Source organism: Thamnophis elegans, chromosome 2, assembly GCF_009769535.1.
Source record: "Thamnophis elegans isolate rThaEle1 chromosome 2, rThaEle1.pri, whole genome shotgun sequence".
In the NCBI taxonomy this organism is placed as follows: domain Eukaryota; kingdom Metazoa; phylum Chordata; class Lepidosauria; order Squamata; family Colubridae; genus Thamnophis; species Thamnophis elegans.
In genome coordinates, this window is record NC_045542.1 from 144,922,056 (window position 1) to 144,941,996 (window position 19,941).

Genomic DNA, 19,941 nt, shown 5'->3' on the forward strand with positions numbered 1-19,941 from the left:
GTATGTATATTTGAGAGGGGTGGCATTCAGAAATCCACAAATCACATTTCTGGTCATTTATATGGTGAGTGTTTGAAGTTATCTTTATGTTTGTATTTTTCATAAATGATTAATCACACTGCCACTGTATTGTATGTACTGAACTGTATTCATTATACAGTCAAAATCTTGACACTATTTTTAAACTGTAGATTCATTGCTGGTTTGATGTTTAGACTTTATTTTCCTCGATTCTTTAATCTTTAATTTTTTAAAAAAATCTAACAAAGGGCTCTGTAAAACAAAGAGGTTTATTAGCGAAGATGCAGAAGTGTGACATGATAATTATCCAGGACCTATTGAAAGGTTTAATACCAGTCAGATTGAATGCATTTCTTGAGTGCAGATGTCCTGGTACATCCATAATCTCCAACACTGGAAGTTTTTAAGAAGAGGTTGGATAACCATTTGTCTGAAATGGTACAGTTTCCTGCCCGAGCATGGGGTTGGACTAGAGGACCTCAACGGTCCCTTCCAATTCTATTATTTTATGCTGTGCTGTGCTGTGCTATTCTATTCTATTCTATTCTGTCTCTCCTGAATGGAGATGAGAAATGTGTGTCCCTCCTGATGTTCTTGGACTGCAGTAACTGTTGCCCCTCACCATTGACCATGCCAACTGAGGTTGCTGTGTTGAAAATTCAACAATATTTAGAGAGCCAGAAGATGCTCCTCCATGCACCAGAGGGAATCACATTCCTGAGAGATCAGATATACTCCAACTTCAGAAACCGCTATGACCTTCATCATCCCATTTCAATTCCTACAGATCAGACTCCCCCCCACCCCCCCGCCGCTTCATCGTTGATGGTGCTCTTGAATTTAGCTCACCCTTCCTGCCTTTTCCCTGGACTGATCAGGGAAAGATATTTACCTTTGAAACCTGATCTTAAAAATTATTTAAGAAAGGAAAAATTGACTTCTGAATAGAGACGGTTGAGACTCCCGGGTCTCTGGAGTTTAACCTTGTTTCTGTCACATTGGGATGAGTCCTTAAAGCAGCACAGCTAATCCTTGACGTACGGCCACAATTGAGCCCAAATTTACATCGTTGAGTGAGAAATTTGTTAAGTGAAGTTTGGCTCCCATTTCCTTGCCACTTTTGTTAAGTGAATCCCTGCCATTATTAAATTATTAACATGGTTGCTAAGTGAATCTGGCTTCTCCATTGACTTCGCTTGTCCGAAGGTTGCAAAAGGGGATCCTATGACCCCGGGGCACTGCGGCTATCCTAAGTAAGTACGAGTCGGAGCCAAGCATCCGAATTTTATTCACGTGACTGTGAGGGTTGCTGCAACGGTCATAAGGGTGGGAAATGGTCACAAGTCACTTTTTTCAGTGCCGCTGGGACTTCGAATGGTCTCTAAAGAAACTGTTGTAAATCAAGGGCTACCTGTAATCCCCATCTGATGCAGGACTGCAGTTCCCATTAGGCTGGCATTGGGTTATAGCCCAAGAACAGTGGCGGATTAAGACTCAGTGGTGCCCTAACCATTGACAAATCTCGATACCCCTTTTTTGTACATACTGTACAAATCTTCATTGGTTTTTTTTTCTTTCTCAACTTTGTGGTTCCCCCTTTGGGCCTGGTGCCCCAAGCAGATGCTTAGCTTGCTTAATGGTTAATACACCACTGCCCAAGGGGCATCACTTCCATCAGGGTCAGCTTGGAGAATGGGGGAACTCAAAGGGCTGAAGGATCCCCCACCTTCCTTCCAAAGCTGGAAGAAGAGGGGGGAGATGAAAAGAACAACCAGCAGGATCCCCTCTCCTCACCAGAAGCCCCACGGTCCCGTCCCCCGTCCCCCTTGCCTCCCCGAGGAAATTCCTCTTCCAGTGCCTATTGCTGGATGAACAAGCTGGCTAGGAACAGCTGCGGAGGTGCGTGTGTGTGTGTGGGGGGGGGGTCTCCCCCTCCGTCCCTCCTTCCTTTTCTTCCGCCTTCCTTCTGCGCCTCTCTCCGCCGCGGCTTCTTTTTTTTGGTGGTGCCGGTGGGAATCCTCCGCGTGGGGAAATCTCTCGCCTGGGCTGCAAAGACCCAACCGTTCAACCGAGGGCAAACGTTCTGACAACCGAAGAGAAAACAAGGATAGTTTGCTGGCCTCTAGCGGCCGTCCGTATTTTCGCAAAGCCACAAAAAATCGGCAAAGGGGAAGCCGGCTCGCGTTGCCCTCCGCCCTCGCCTCCCCCGTCCGCCGCCACAGCCTCAGTCGCCCGGGGGGAGAGAGGGGGGGGGGGAGAGAAACAGAAACCGGCCGGTGGCCTCCGGCTCCCTCGACCTGCGTGCTGGGCGCATGTGCGTGGAGCTGCCTCTCCTCCTCCTCCTTCTGCTCCTCCTCCCACATCCCCTTCCTTTGGGAAGCTGCCCCGGCGCTCGCTCGCTCGCTCGCTTCCTTCTCCACCTTCATTTTCCTACCGCTCCAAGATTTCCTCCTCCCGGGGGAGGGGGGTGTCCCGGCGCGCGCGCGCGCGAGCTCTCGCTCGCTCGTTCGCTTTTTTGCACCGCGGGCGCGAGCCTCGGCTAGGTGAGCGAAGAGACAAGCGAGCGAGCGACCGAGCGGGGCGGGCGGGAGATCCAGCGATCCAGCGAGCAGGAGCCGAGGCAGCGGGAGCGGCGGCGGCGGCGGCGGCGGCCAAGATGGAGTCGCGGCTGAACCTGCAGAGAGCGAGCCAGCGCCTCTAAAAGGGCTCCCGGCCCGCCGCCGCCTTAACAGGCCCGGGGCCCCATGGCCTGGCCCCTCGCAGGGCCCCCTTGGGTTCTCCCTCGGCCGGTGCCGCGGGGCTCCCGCGACTAAAGCCGCCCTTCCGCCAAGGGGGTAAAGAAAGCGCCGGGACGGCCGCCGGTGTGCGCCCGCCTTCTCCGTTTCAGCGCCCGCCGGGGCTCCCGGCGCTGCCGGCACAATGCTGCCGTCGCAGGAGGCCTCCAAGCTGTACCATGACAACTACATGCGGAACTCGCGGGCCATCGGCGTCCTCTGGGCCATCTTCACCATCTGCTTCGCCATCATCAACGTGGTGGTCTTCATCCAGCCTTACTGGATCGGCGACAGCGTCAGCACGCCCAAGCCGGGCTATTTCGGCCTCTTCCACTACTGTGTGGGCAACGAAGGCAACAACCGGGAACTCACCTGCCAGGGCTCCTTCGCCGACTTCCGCAGCATCCCCTCCGGCGCCTTCAAGGCCGCCTCCTTCTTCGTGCTGCTCTCCATGGTGCTGATCTTGGGCTGCATCACTTGCTTCGCCCTCTTCTTCTTCTGCAACACGGCCACGGTCTACAAGATCTGTGCTTGGATGCAGCTACTGGCAGGTACGGCAACGGGGGGACCGTTTCCTTCCCTCCACCCCCCTCCCTCCCCAACTTGGCAAAAAAGGGGGGGAAGATCTTTCCACCGAACCTTGTACCCACTCTTCCCCCCAATAACAACAGGAACCGAAATAGAAAAGGAGAAAGCAGAGGCTAAAGAGAATGAGTGGGAGGACGTCCCTGCTTAGAAGGGAGAACTGAAAAAAAAAGGGGGGGAGAGACACAAGAATTGAGCTGAACAGCCAATGTAATGGGATGTAATGATTTTTTTTTAAAGGTGGAAGACCTTCAATGAATAACTATTTGGCTGCATTGGGGGCAGAAAGAAAAGCCCATACATTGTATTTTCAAAGTAGGAGGCTTGATAATAGAATAGATACCATAAACTCTTGTGCGGTGTCTCTTAACCATTTGTGAAAAATTTGAGAAGGCCCCTTAAAATAAACATAAACTATGAATGAGATTCTGTAGCCAACTGGTAGACAATTTCATTCTCTTTTAGGTAAGTTGCACTTCATTTACCATGAAGCCATCCAACATGATCAATGGCAAGGGGATGTGGGGAACTGAGGTTCAAAACATCTGGGAGGGAATCAAACTCTTCTGAGCCTATAAAATTCCTGTCCTGTTAAATCAAATGAGTGACAGCTCCAAATAGCCTTGGCCTGTTGGAATAGACTTGTTTAGTTTAGTTTGTGTAATGTTTGTGACAGTTCTAGGAGTCACAGAGATGTGTGTTTTAGGGGTGTGGGGGGTTGCGCAGCATATGAATGGTTTGTATGTGACTCCCATCAAAGTATTTTTTGATGTTGGTGTATCTGGGATTGGTTTGGTGACAAATGAAACTCTGATATATCCAAATCTTTTTGCAAATAGGTTGCAGAAACAGTTTTTAGCTCAAATAGTAAATAAATTGTATTTATTTATTCAATTAAAAGTTAACATAAATAAAAAGTAAAACCTCATCATCATTAGTTTTAACCAGATTAAAAATCAGATTTTTAAAAAGTTAAAAGACCAAAGTCTTGTTACAGGGAGTCAGGTACAGGAACTGATAGATTGGTCAAGCATTTAGCTTCTGTCCATGGTACTGAAAGCCCAAGAGATTGACATGTGCTTAACCAGAACACTTAAAGACCCAGTACCTTCATTTATACAAGATACTAAACTTGGTTAACTTTAACCTTGGTCAGTTGTCTGTGGCATAGTGTGTTATGCGAGTCCAGTAAATTTCTTTATATTTCAACCTATTGTGCAAACCCAGGTAATGGAAGAATTATATTGCCAAATTAAGTACATTGTGTGAACTCTCCTGAAGAATGTGAATGCTCAAGAAAACTATGGAAGGTAGAAAAATAATAAAGGACAAGGATTCAGTTTTTCAACTTTAAAGGAAGTAAGACAGACAAAAGTTACGGTATAAAGATGCATACAGTATTGGAATAAAGCTGTTGTCTGAAACTGTGGGAGATTTTAGCAGATATATGATGAAAATAAGGACTAACAAGATATATCTCCAATAAAATGAACATGGAAAGTTTACCTTCTCGTTATAAAGGCATTTTTAAATCTATGCAGTGGGCTCAAATCCAACCGCTGGAGTTGCTTAAGGAAGAAAGACTTGAATCCCAAATGAGCTAAGCTGCCAAGCTCAGCATAGAGGCATAAAGTGGTGAATTAATGTCTGATCAGCAGAAAGCAGACGATCTAAAAGGAACTAATGGATCAATAAAAAGGCTTTCTGGGGTCTGAATTAAACTTCATTAAGTCTGGGAAAGGGGCCATGATGACTAGGACTTCTCTTCGGACTGGCTATTTTGTAAGTGATGGAAAAATGCAGGTACTAATGCTAGTTGCAGTTCTTCCAAGTTGATTTTCTCTGATTTGATGTCTTCCAGATGCTAGCTAAGATTCTAGGCGTTGAGGTCTACCACATTTGAAGAGCATCAAGTTGAGAAAGACTAGGAAAGACTAAGTGCTAGGAAAAAAACCTAATGACAGATATTATGTAAAGCCAGAGAATTAAATGGGGCCATAGGGGCATCACAGGGATACTGTGGTAGATGTAGTCTGGATTCCCAGGAGGGAGGGAGGGGCTGCACTCCAGAGGACCAAGCGATAATGAAGTGAAGATAGTTTAGTTAGACGAAAGAAAGTTAAGATGGCTCCCCATAGTAGTTCTCAGGGTATCTCTCCATTGATGCAAGTAGTTGCTTTAATTTGGCAATGTTTCTGTCTATAGGTGAGTAACAATAAAGAAAAATGGAAATAACTCTATTTGTCAGGCTCTTGGGGGACTCGTGGAGCCTGACAAATATAGAAATTATAGTCCTCTAAATGTTGCTGACTTGCAATTTCAGAAATTCTTGTTGTTTGTTTGTTGTTAGTTGCAAGGTCGTGTCTGACCCATCGCGCTCCCATGGACAATGTTCTTCCAGGCTTTCCTGTCCTCTACCATCCTCTGGAGTCCATTTAAGCTCATGCCTACTGCTTCAGTGACTCCATCCAGCCACCTCATTCTGTTGTCCCCTTCTTCTTTTGCCCACAGTCTTCCCCAGCATGAGGCTCTTCTCCAGTGAGTCCTTCCTTCTCATTAAGTGGTCAAAGTATTTGAGTTTCCTCTTCAGGATCTGGCCTTCTAAAGAGCAATCAGGGCTGATCTCCTCTAGGACTGACTGGTTTGATCGCCTTGCAGTCCAAGGGACTCACAGGAGTCTTCTCCAGCACCATAGTTCAAAGATCTCAATTTTTTGGCGCTCAGCCTTTCTTATAGTCCAGCTTTCACAGAATACATTGCAACTGGGAAAACCATAGCCTTGACTGTACTCACTTTTGTTGGCAGGGTGATATCTCTGTTTTTTAGTATGCTGTCTAGATTTGCCATGTCTGGATGTCAGAATTTCTTAACCCCTGGCTATCGTGGCTGATCATAATTCAGCAAAATTTTGAATGGAACAGATTCCTTGCTCCTGGCAAAACCACATTTAGATCCTAGTGCTTGAGCTTTTGAGGAATTTGCATAACTATGACTGAACTTGCTGATGTGAACAAGCAATACTTCCCTTCCATGACAGATATAATTTAATAGAAGCGCAAATAATTGTTTACACAAAAGGAGGGAATGTAGCACAGCCTTCCCGAAACTTGATGCTTTCCAGATGTGAGAACTTCAATTTCCAGAATTCTACAGTTAGCACGGCTGTTGTTGAGAATCCCAAAAGTTGAAGTCTTTATAGCTGGAGGAAATACCATAAAATAATACAATGGCCCTTTCTATCTATATTCCACTCAGAATTATAAGTTGTATTGCTACATGTGGCAGAAATTCCATACTACAAATTTCTTGTTCAATTAAAAAAAAATGATCTGAGGATTTTGTAGTCCTAAGAAGATAGTCTGTATTAGTACTTTTTTTACATTGTACTGCTGTTCTCATTATCTGGAAATTGATATGGCTAGAATTTGAACATGGAAGCTTTCCAGAGTATTAATTCTACTTAGAATTTCACCTAACATGTTAGATGGCATATGATGTCTTTATGATTTTTTGCCAGATTTTTCCAATATTTTTTTTCTGCAATCCAGCAGCATTCTGTCCATTCCAGAGTAAAACACCACAATGAAAACTATTGATTTTAGTTGCCAAAGACATAGAGGAGCAAAACATTAGAATGTGGCAAAGAAAGAGATTGTAGAACCATTAAAAGCATAATGATGGCACACCAAACAGTATAAAGGCTTTTTTAGCCTATCAACTCTATAGTTAATGAATAGTTATTGAACTAAAGAGGGTTGATAAAATAGTTGCCAAAGAGATGACATTTTCAAAATATTTACTGAAGGCAGAATTTTCTCTTGGCTAAATAAATGGACAAGATTTTTTTTAAAAAAAGAAGGAAGATGTTATATTGAACCCATGATTCTAGGAGACAATTCACCCAAATAAATTGCAATATTATCTCCCTTACCAAATAGCTGATTCACAAAAGTTTGTCTTGGTCAGATAAAGTTACTTATTTAAATGGTTTGCAAGTTAGTTAACCATATAATCAGGCAACATGTTGAATGTTCACTAGCTGACATCCGTTTAGTCTTGGTATTATAAACATACAGAACGACATGGTCTGACTAGGCTAAGATGCCAATCAAGATGGCAGCACAAAATAAACATTTGGGAACAGGGGTGTCAAAAGCGATTTCATTGAGGGCCGCATCAGAGTTGTGTTTGATCTCAGGGGACCAGAGTGGGCGTGGCCAGAGTGGGCATGGCCAGCTCGACGTCACTCATGTCGGGGACTCCTGTGGTGGACTGAGCACTCTGCCAGTGAAAACGGGCTCCTGAACTCCATTTTTGGTTGTGACGGCCCCCTGCAACCCTCTGCCAGTGAAAATGTGTGGCCCTCCCGAACTCTGTTTTCAATGGCAGAAGGACCATGGGTCAGTCCTTCACAGTTTCCAGGGTAGCCCCTCAGGCCAGATCTAAGCACCCTGTGAGCCGGATCCGGCCCCCGGGCCTTGAGTTTGACACCCCTGGTTTAGATTAAGACTGGAACGATACTTTACTCAGGAGGGCAACGGAAGACAAATGATCTCCTTTTTCATTTGCTGCATCCAACATCAATCTTTCCCAAACTTTTCAAATGCCCTCAAAGCTCAAGATAAAAATACAGGAAAGGCAAAGGAAATAGTTTCTCCATTTAAAGTGGTGTATCTGTTCTGAAAAGGGACATCCAATTTTCTGCCGCCTTGAGTTATCTAAAGGTATTAATTTAGAATTAATTTAGGAGGACAACACAATTTAAATTCTAAATGTTAGAGGACTCTTAGCTGGCCACTGCTCCTCCCCCACCCACTTTTTTCTCGAAAAGTGGCCAATCAAAAGAGCGAATTCATCAGTGATGGGTGCTATTGTTTTCTGAGCTAGGTTTGTGGAGTTGTGCAGAATTTAAAACAATATTTTCCATTCGCATAATGTGAGGTTAGAATAAAGGGGGTGTTATGTCATCCTTTGGTCCACCCAGATGCCCATGTGAGTAGTGTAAGTAAGTAGCAGAAGCATAAAGAACAATGCTTCAAGCTAAAGTAGAATACAAGTTCTCCATCTGCGCAATTCACAACGACGAGAAAGAAAGGGTTCTTGAAGCAACTTTAAAAAGAAAAAAAGAGAGCGAGAGAGAGCAAAAACAAACTAAACACCATAAACAAACAAAAGTTCACACATAGAAACATACACACATAGACACACATAGGCAAAGAGAAACATACACACAGAGAGAAACATAGACCCAGAAGCACACAATTTTTTTAATATGGAGAATATAAACTGTTTAGACATCCATATTCAATATTTTTACCCAAAACATTTAAGCAGACATAACTAAAATATTTTTACTTACATTTACAGTTAATCAGTTCAGGAAAAACATAGCTGATATAACCACATAACAACAATCCAAATTAAAGAACTGTATTCCAAATTGCTCACTGATGTATTCTGAGAATGAGCTAGCCTTAAGGTCATTTCACATTACTGCCTAGAAAAAGGATTCCAGGCATAAATGCAATTTCAAACCTAGACAATGTCTCTGTTTGAAAACACTTTAAATCTTTGAGATCTAATTAGTGGCTCACAAATCATGGAAGGCTCTAATTAGTGCTTCCTAGGAAACTCTACTTTCAGACAATGCCGTCTCCCCCTCCCCAAAAGGAAGTAGAATCTAATTAAGAAGGGAAAAAAGAAACTCCTGGATTCCAAATGTTAAAAAAACAAAACAAGACAAAAAAAATTCAACCATCTGCCCTCTTCAAAACACCAGTCAGTCCGAACTGGAGATCTTCCTTCACCACACTGTCGGTCTGACTTAATCGGTGATCATAACTGCTTCCAGGAGGAAAGCAGTAGGGAAATCCACAGGTAGAGAAGAGTGTCCAGAACTCATTCCAAAAAACCCAAATGAGTAAGATGGGGAAACTCGTGTTTTGGAAGACAGCGCATTTTCCAGAGATCCTCCTGCCCTTCTGCATACGTTCTCTTCCTCTGCAGATGCTTCTTGTCATCTTTAATTGTGAGGCTTTAGAGAGGACAAGCGTAAGAGATGCAATAGATTATGACAGAGGAAGCCCCAAGAGAATGAGAAAGATTACACTACTGGCATATGTACATACAATTCCTCCTACCTTGGCATGGTTGCGCTAAAGCAAAAAGACAATACATTTGCATTTGTCTCTAGATAGTTGAAAAAGTTACTGTTTAAACACCGAAAGTCTAGCTTGCTTGTAAATTGTGTTCTCTGGTCATTGTTTGGAAGTTGTGCTCTTTGGTGTTGGCTATTTTCATTAATAATGTGGAAATACAGGGATAGGAATATTAATTACTATATACAATTTATTCTTCCTCTGCTAGTTATGAGAAAAGATAGTGACTCAAAATCTACCTACTTCTTCTTTTTTAATATATATAAATATTTTATTTTATTTTAACTCTAACATCATCTTCCAGTAAGCAGTGTGTAATTTGGGAACATATATATTTGTGCAAATATTTTATACAATAACAATTACAATTTACTAAAATTGTATAATTTCATTTTTTATTAAATAATAAAACACATTTATTATTTTATCTATTCTTAACTTAATACTAATATATCATACCTAATGCTATAACAATTATCTTCTTAACTTATTTAACTTGGTTAAAACATTTTCTCAATTTCACTCTTCTGCTTTTTTCTACTTTTCATATTTATTCTCTAACCAATGATAAAATAATTCCCATATATTATAATAATCAGATTGTTCCTTCTCTTTAATTTCAAGTGTTAACCTATTCATTTCTGCACATTCTAATATTTTCCTACTCACATTCTCATCCATATACTGCCTACTTTGGATCATCTATATTCCAATCCTTCCACACTGGGTGTTTTGCAGCATATTGCAAAGTTGCACTGTTTACATCGAGAGAAGCTCTTTACACTTTTCCATATTGCTAATTTCTGTTTATATAGGTAGTCCTCATCTTGCCACCACAATTGAACCCAACATTTCCATTGCTAATTAGGCGAGACAGTTGTGAAGTGGGTTTTGCCCCATGTTATGACTTTTCTTGCCACAGTTGTTAAGTGAATCACCACAGTGGTGACATTAGTTGTCAGCATTCCAAGTGTCTTGCAGAGTTAAATCAGAGTCCAAGGCAAAACTATCCTTAAAGTTCCAATTTAATAAGTCAGACATCTTGGTACATCTGTGGAATCCCAAATCTGAAAAACTTCCTGGGATTCCACCCAGTTGAAAGTTCATGATCTTATCCCCACACCCAAAAATTCATCACATGGTCCAATCTTCTTCTTCCATGCTGGCACTCCACCCAGCTGGTTCCGGTCAGGTGCAGAGGTGCAGAGACAAAAAATGACCTTGGGCTTCTAGAAAAGAATGACAACAACACATTCCACTATTCTACTCCTTTCTATTCCCCCCTCCCAACTACTACACTAATGAAACAGCATAATGAAATAATAGAGAGTGTGGCAGGCCAAAGATCCTAAAAAGGATATAACTGCAGGCCTGACATTTGTAACATGGTTATTAAGTGAATCTGGCTTCCCTATTGATTTTGCTTGTCTCAAAAGGTGATTTATCTTATCCCGGGACAATGCAACATCATAAATACATGCCAGCTTTCAAGCATCCAAATTTTGATCACATGACCACCGGGGATGCTGCAACGGTCGTAAGTGTGAAGAATGATCCTAAGTCACTTTTTTCAGTGCCGTTGTAACTTTGGTAACTAAACAAATGGTTGTAAGTCGTGGATTACTTCTATAGTTCACAAATGTCTGTTGGAAGAAATGTCCTTCTGAGTTCGGCTCCAAGTGGGGAAGAAGACACTGGAACCATGGAGGCTGCTTGGAAAGATGGTTTAATGGTGGATTGGATGGATCCCATGGTTTGAGCTCCTGAACAGAAAAGGGGGATCACATGCCTCCAGATGTTGGGTGAAGAAGAGAAGAGAGAGAAGAAGGGGCTTGCCGGGTTTTTTTATACTCTCTGTTTGGCCCCACCTCTCTGTTTCCTGTTCCTGTGTAAGAAATATATTCTGATTGGTTGTCACACTCCTATAGGGCCATGCAGGGACAAGTCTCTAGGCTGTGTTTTGAGTCCAGGTTTGGTTGAGTTCCCAGATGCTCTGTGGTGAGTTTCTGTAGAAAGCTAATTCTACCTTTGTTATATAAATTAGCCTAGCTCAAGCTTTAATGGTTCATTTACAAAGGTGGAAGTGGGGGGCAGGAAGCTGCAGGGAGCTACTTTGTCTTTAAAAACATGTTTCTCCCTTTTCGCATCCAGGGAAATATAATATTCTGCCTTCTTAATATTTCCCAGGATATTTCAGTTTTCTAGCAGAGGGGTGGGTTTTAACTTCCTACACTTTGATGGTATTTCCCTTTGCTGTTGTATTGCATCTTTCAAATCTAATCTCTACTACCAAGAACTAACTTGGAAACTGGGACCATTTAAGATTAAGTCTTAAATGTCTCCTATTTACTGGTTGGAGGGACTAAAAACTGAATCCACCGTAACCGTAGTGCAGCCTTCTCCAGTTCAGTCCTCCCAAATGTGTTGGAAGACAGCATGGTTAGTGGTTGACTAGGAAGTCTGACTTACTGCATTACATATGCAGGACATCTGATTGAAATAGGTTGCACAGTATAACATATTATTGCCAGGACACTAGTTAATTGGTAAGGTTAAATCATGCAACTAAGTTCTCCAAAAAGAAACTGGATAGAAACATACTCTGTGTTAGTGTTCCAAATAGCATCCAAAATTAAATCAGAGTCCAAGGCACAGCTTTCCTCAAAGTTCCAATTTATTATGAGAGCCATGTTGGCACATCTGGGAAAACCCGAATCTGAAAGCTTCCTGGTTTTCCCACCTAGTTCAAAGTTCAAGATCTTGCCCCCACCCCCACAAGTCCATCATGTGGCTCAATCTTCCACTACCATGCTGGCAGTTCCACCCATCCAGTTCCGGTCAGGTGCAGAGGTGCAAAGACAAAGGATGACCTTGGCTTTCAAGAAAGAATTTTGTTATGGCTACATAGCATCTCACTCCTACAATCCCCCCTCCCATTTTCCCACAATAGAAAATGCATAGTAGAATAATAGAAACTGTGGCAGGCCAAAGATCCAAAGGAAAAAATGGCTATGGGCCTGACACCCTGTTTCCCTGAAAATAAGACCTCCCCAGATAATAAGCCCAATTGGGCTTTTGAGCGCATGCGCTAAAATAAGCCCTCTCCCAAAAACAAGCCCTCCAAAAAATATTGCAACACAGCAGCAGCCATGAGGTGACCACGCTCGCTGCCTCCTACACCCCAAAAAGAATAAGACCTTTCCGAAAATAAGGCCAAATGCTTATTTTGGGGGTCAAATGAAAATAAGACCATGTCTTGTTTTCGGGGAACAGTAGTCAAATGAAACCAGAAGTCTTCTGGAAAAGGAAGTTGTGGACTTCTAGTCTTCATCTACACATGCTTTCCACAAGGAAACGGGGCAGAAACATATTCTAATAACACTGGCTTTATCCGGGTTAGGCAACGTGTTCTATCTAGGAGCATCCTTGAAAATGGGTTGCAAATCTGAACTGGTATACTGTATAGAACAGTTGAATGTGATCAGTGGGAGATAGATGATTAGGTCATGTGACACTAAGTTTTGGAATTTGCTGGCATATTCCTGGGCCTTATTGAAAATACTGATTCTGACTCGTAGTTCTAAATGCTTAAGGATTGGTTGCGACAGTGGTATCTGTAATGGTAGTCTCCTGCTTGAGGAAGGGGGGTTGGACTAGAAGACCTCTAGGGCCCCTTCCATCTCTTTTTTCTATCATTTTTTTTTCCATTTTTCTCACCATGTACGGGTATACATCCGAACTAGACTGCGTTGTTTCTCTGTGTCATATAATATATGTGGGTGTATGCATAATTTTGTATTTATTTATTTATGTATTTATTTATTTGTTTTGTCATGTTTATGTAGTGTGCATTGGAGGTGGTGATCCGTTGAGACCTGCGTGCAACGAAATTTCATTTTAATGCATGCCGATTAGTGTACATTCAAAGCAACAACAAAGTTATTCTCTCTGTCTTTTGCTATAAGCTGTGATGATGCCCCAATGACAACATGCATGTAACAATGTCATCGTGCAATTGGCGTGCTTGCATCAAAATGCCTGATGCTGGTAAGTACATGAAGTCACAACATACAGGTTGTGACATTTCCCCCTTTGTCTCTTTTGTGAATCCCTACAGACTGGCCAATCTTTGAATGAAGTGTCCCCAGTGTGAGCTAGACACACTGTGCAGCTCTTCTCCTTTCATCCGTAGTGGGTTTATTTTTTTGGAAAGAGAAACAAGATGGCTGCCCACAAATCGGGCCTTTGAAATGTTGCGTCTGAGGCAGGTGATTGCTGTTTGGTTGTTCAGTTCCTTCTGATATTTCATCAAGTGATGGACATCATTTCACGACTGCTTCTTACAGTTCCTGTTAATTCACGCTGGTGTCATCATTAATAATATCTGGCCCCCTCATTATCAGCTTTTTTTAATTTTGTTTAATTACCCCTTGATTTTACAAGCATCAAGATATTCTCCACTGACTCTTGCCTTCCCATTATGTGTCCAAAATGTTTAAGCCTTAATTTTTTATTACAGCCTTTCTAGTTTGGCTTTGGTTCAAGTAGTACTGAATTATTATTTTTCTTTTTGCAGTCCATGATATCCCCAAAAGTTTCTCCAGCATCACCGTACAAAGGCAGCATATTTCTATTTGTTTGTTTTGCCTTCAGCCTTTCTGATTATCCAGTTTTTTTCAGGGCTATGTTGTCACTTGATAGCAATACCACGTAGACTTATACAGCCCTCTCTAAATGGTTTATAGAGTCAGCATAATTGCCCCCAACAATCTGGGTCCTCATTTTACCCACCTTGGAAGGATGGAAGGTTGAGTCAACCTGGTGAGATTCGAACTGCTGAACTGCAGCTAGCAGTCAGCTGAAGTAGCCTGCCGTGCTGCACTCTAAGCACTGCGCCACCTCGGCTCTGATAATACACACCTTCATAAATCTACTTTATTATTGAGCGGTTGCAGTGACTCGTGCCCTCATCCCTACTCAACTGGATTACTGCAGTGCATAAATATTGTCCCAGCCCATGAGTGGATATTTTTTCCTAGTAAAATTGGGAAATAGGAACTTATCCATATTACCTATAACTTATTGCCAGATTGTTAAGAGCACTGGACAGCTATTGCTCTTCAAATTGTCTAGTTATGCCGGAATGCTGGAAAAAGGAAGATGGTGGTAATTTAGGGAGAAAAGAAAAAGGCACCATTGAACAACTGGGAAACAAAATATGGAGCAAGTTCTCTCTTACAGATCCTTGGGGCCTCCTTTTTACTGCTCCAGATAACTGGGGATCTCATTAGCAGACCCCAAAATAAAAACGGGGATCACTGGTAGGAATAATAAAGTTTTGGTGCATGAATGGTGGCCAGCAAATTTTCTAATCCTAACTCTCCAAAAACCAAGTGAAATCCCTTACCTTTCCTATACAGTAATGAGGAATTTCTTTCAAAATAGGGTCCTCAGAACAATTTTTGGGGTACCCAATGGTGCTCCCGTTCCTTTTGTCTATGCCAGGGTTAGGCAACTGAACGACAACTGGAGAACATGTAGACTTCAATTCCCAGAAATCCTGAGCTCCCAATTCTGGGAGTTGATGTCCATAGGTCATAAAGTTACCATAGTAGGTCCTTTCTGCAAGAATGAGTGGGGTGGGTTATCTTACATGTGGGATGAGAGCAATTGTTCAGGAATGTGAGGATTCTCTAGCTTCTAGCCTTTTGATGCCACTGTTAACTTTTTCCATAGAGTTGAGACTCTAGAAAGAGTGCAGAGAAGAGCAACCAAGATGATTAGGGGACTAGAGGCTAAAACATATAAAGAATGGTTGCAGGGACTGGATATGTCTAGTTTAATGAAAAGAAAGACTAGGGGAGACATGATAGCAGTGTTCCAATATCTCAGGGGCTGCCACAAAGAAGAGGGAGTCAAGCTATTCTCCAACTCACCTGAGAGTAGGACAAGAAGCAATAGGTGGAAACTAATCAAGGAGAGAAGCAACCTAGAACAAATTTCCTGACAGTTAGAACAATTAATTAGTGGAAGAACTTGTCTCCAGAAGTTGTGAATGCTCCAACACTGGAATAGCAATAGCAGTTAGACTTATATACCGCTTCATAGGGCTTTCAGCCCTCTCTAAGCGGTTTACAGAGTCAGCATATTGCCCCCCCAGTCTGGGTCCTCATTTCACCCACCTCGGAAGGATGGAAGGCTGAGTCAACCTTGAGCCGGTGAGATTAGAACTGCAGATAACAGTCAGCTGAAGTGACCTGCAGTACTGCACCCTAACCACTGCGCCACCTCGAAGTCTTAAAGATGTTGGATAACGATTTGTCTGAAGTAGTGTAGGGTTTCCTTCCTAAGAAGCGGGTTGGACTAGAACATCTCCAAGGTCCCTTCCAACTCTGCTATTCTATTCTATTCTATTCTATTCTATTCTATTCTATTCTATTCCTATTCCTATTCCTATTCCTATTCCTATTCCTATTCCTATTCCTATTCCTATTCCTATTCCTATTCCTATTCCTATTCCTATTCCTATTCCTATTCCTATTCCTATTCCTATTCCTATTCCTATTCCTATTCCTATTCCTACTCTACTCTACTCTACTCTACTCTACTCAATTCATACCTGGCTACAAACTGCACCTACCACATCTTCAACAATCCTGCTGATATTTTATCATCTCCTGCAGTTTTAGCAAAATGCTTCACACCCCATTTAACTTTACTTTCCAAGAAACCTGATTCTAATTCAGAATCCAGATTTTCATTAGTGATTATCCATTTTGCGGTGTTCTTGCTACGGTTCTTCTGTATCTTAGGGTCATCTCTTATTCATGTCTTCTTTCTCTGCCTGAACTTTGATCTCCCAGAGTTTTTTTCTGACCACATCCAAATTTACCCCCAAAATTAATAATTTATCTTGATTTCCATAGGCTTCTTGCATGTCTTATCCTTCCTATTCAATTGTCATCTTCAATTTCTTTCTGCTGCTTATTTAAGTCTAATTCTTCTTGCTTTTGGCTGGAACTCAAATTTATTTGAGCAAATATTCCTCTATCTTTGTGGCTTTTTACTTTTTGCTTTCTTTCAGGTATTTTCAGCCATTTCACTTTCTTTGGCTTTCAAGGATATTTTTCTTCGCTTTATTTTGGGTGATGTCACGAATTTCAGTCCCAAGTACTTCTGAGACTCTATCAGATCTAGTCCTTTATCTTCTAATAGGCTTAAGCCCTATTAGAAAGCATTCGAGTTATTCCTAGATTATAATCAAAACATGTTCTGTGACATCCAGTTCATAGGCTTGCCTTTTAGTCAATCTGGTTGAGGCTGATGGACATGGGAAACAATCTTGGTGGTTGCCTTGAAACTGTAGATCTCCCTGGTCTCCAAGCTGCCTCTGCATTCAACTACACTTAGTCCTTGACTTACAATCATTCATTTAGTGAATTGTTGAAGTTGCAGTGTCACTGAAAAAACTTCCTTCCTTCCTTCCTTCCTTCCTTCCTTCCTTCCTTCCTTCCTTCCTTCCTTCCTTCCTTCCTTCCTTCCTTCCTTCCTGAGCAGAATAACAGAATAATGGAGTTCTTGTGAAGAGAAGGACCAGGGGAGACATGATAACAGAATTTCAATATTTGAGGGCCTGCCACAGAGAGGAAGGGGTTAAGCTATTTTCCAAAGCACCTGAACTCCAGACAAGGAATAATGGATGAAAACTGACCAATGAGAGATTCAACCTGGAAATAAGGAGGAATTTCTTCACAGTGAGAACAATCAACCAATGGAACAGCTTTGCCTCTGAAAATTGTGGGAGCTTCATCACTGGAAGCTTTCAAGAAGAGACATCTGTCACGAATGGTGTAGGGTCTCCTGCTTGGGCAGGGGGTTGGACTAGATGATCTACAAGTTCCCTTCCAACTCTTCCTTCCTTCTTTCCTTCCTTCCTCATCCCTCTCATCCCTGCCTGGAATCATTTCTAAAGTTATAAAATGGCCTTTTAAGTTGGAGGCAGGCATGGTCTCTCAGAGGTGTCTTGCTCCTGTGTCACCCACTTCCATCCTTAACTTTCCCAAACAGGAAAAAAAATGATTGGAAATTTTCAGCCTCATCCTTTCGTTGAGGTCACTGGGTGGTCCTAAGCATTTTCTGGAAAATCGGGAAGTTGATAGGCAGCCCCGATCCTTGGATCTCCTGGCCCACCAATGGCGCCTGCAGGAGGGCAGCAACAGAGGTAGAACCACTGTTAGGAACAGATGTCTCTCCCCCCACCTCATTTTTGTGTGTTTGGTAAATCTGCGAATTGCTTTATGCAGCCAGCAGGCTACAGTTTGTTGAATAAACCGCAATTAGAAGGTTCACACAGAGCCATGCTTTTTAAATTATAGTGCCTGGGCTGTCAGGCCTGCAGCCATCTTTTCTTTTGGATCTTTGGCCTGCCACACTTTCTATTATTCTACTATGCGTTTTTCTATTGTGGGAAAATGGGAGGGGGGATTCTATGGAGTCAGATGGTATGTAGCCATAACAAAATTCTTTCTAGAAAGCCAAGGGCATCCTTTGTCTCTGCTCCTGACTGGAACTGGATGGGTGGAACTGCCAGCATGGTAGTGGAAGATTGGACCATGTGATGGACTTGTGGGTGTGGGGGGCAAGATTTTGAACTTTCAACTGGGTGGGGAAGCTTTCAGATTCGGGTTTTCCCAGATGTGCCAACATGGCTCTCTTAATAAATTGGAACTTTGAGGAATCCTTTGCCTTGGACTCTGATTTATTTTGGGGTGCTATTTGGAACCCTGGCATGGCCTTCCACAGCACTTCCACATGAAGACTTCAGCATAATTTTCCGTCAGTGTTTCTGATCCCTTTTTCTTGTTTCCTTGTTTGGAGCCAAGCATGCCCTGAATAAATATTCCTGCAGCACTTTTATATGGAAGGCCGGGCGATCTCCTCCCTGCAGCATTGAATGGGAGCAAGAAAGGAGACAAGACAACAGAGTGTGAAGCTTCAGTGCTCTGGTGGAAATGTCCGTCTGATTTAAGCAAGGAGAGGGAGACAAGGGGAAAGGCTGGGTGGGTGTATTTGCTTGTAAGGCCCGCTTCTAATGTTGAGATTTGTGTTCGGATGACAGCACAGGCCACTGATAGTGAGTGTGCTCTGTGTGTAGTGAAGGGAGGGCACTGTCAAAACCACCACTGCTATTTACACTGTTACACTAGGCAAAATGTCTCATCATTTTGCCTTTCAATATCTTCTGCCTGTGACATATTCCTTCCTTCCTTTTCCCCTTTCCCCTTCCTCCCTTCTCCCCTTCCTTCCTTCCTTCCTTCCTGCCCTCTCTCCACTCACACCTCCCTTCCCCCTTCTCCTCGTGCCTGCGTTCTTTCCTTCCCTCCTTCCTCCCTTCCTTCCTTTCCTTTCTCTTCCCCTTTCTCCTTGCTTGCTTCCTTGCTTCCTTCCCTTCTTCTTTCTCCTTCCTTCCTTCCCCCTTTTCTTCTCCCCTTCCTTCTCTCTCTCCCCTCCTTCCTTCCTTCCCCCTTCCTCCTCCTGCCTGCCTTCTTTTCTTCCTTCCTTCCCTTCCTTCCTTCTCTCTCGCTTCTTCCCTCCACCCTTCCTCCCTTTCCCCTCCTTCTCTTGCCTGCCTTCTTTCCTTCCCTCCCTCCTTCCCTCCCTTTCTTCCTTTCTCTTCCTTTCCTTTCTCCTTCCTCCCTCCCTCCCTCCCTCCCTTCCCCCTCCTCCTGCCTTCTTTCTTTCTTTCTTTCTTTCTTTCTTTCTTTCCTTCCTTCCTTCCTCCCTCCCTCCCTCCCTTCCTTCCTTCCTTCCTTCCTCCCTTTCTTCCTTCTTTCCTGATAAAATAAAAGCAGCTTCCTGGTCCCAAAACAGATGATTGTTCCCTCTTATCAACTGGGATCTCCAGTAGCTTTTCTAACCAGTGGTCCTCCAAAAGGTGGGTGCTGGCAGGAGAGGAGTTTAGTCCCACTGTCCCAGCAGACATCAGGGTGGGGAACTCTCATCTATATTGAAGAAGTGAAACTCTTTGGAGAGGGGTTTCAATAACAACAGCACTTAGACTTATATACTGCTTCACAGTGCTTTACAGTGTTCTCTAAGCAGTTTACAATATCATAATATTGCCCCCAACAATCTGGTCCTCATTTTACCTGCGAGTGGCAAAGATGCTCACACCAGTGAGTCCCGAGCGCCTGTGATGCTTGTGTGAATGCAGTTGTGAGCCCCACGATGCCTGTGTAAGTGGGGCTGTTTGCCTGCATGCAGGTTTGTGCACCAGCCAGCCACTCACACACGGCCCGATTGTGAATAGGCTGGGGACCCCTGAAGTAGAGGATGATGGCCCAGCCTTGCTCTTCTTCCCAGCATGGAGCGATTGGAGGTACCTGCCGCCTCTAAGGATATTT

At 43.1% G+C, this 19,941-nt stretch overlaps 1 protein-coding gene across 1 annotated transcript in view; it reads left to right on the forward strand.

The window, feature by feature from the left end:
* The first annotated feature begins 2,411 nt into the window (after window positions 1-2,411).
* The window catches only part of LHFPL4 (LHFPL tetraspan subfamily member 4), a 72,282-nt gene continuing 54,752 nt past the window's right edge, over window positions 2,412-19,941 (forward strand). Inside the window, exon 1 of the mRNA XM_032208670.1 lies at window positions 2,412-3,346. Within this exon, the coding sequence (XP_032064561.1) occupies window positions 2,941-3,346 (406 nt within the window). The 5' untranslated portion in view covers window positions 2,412-2,940. The remainder of the gene's footprint in view (window positions 3,347-19,941) is intronic.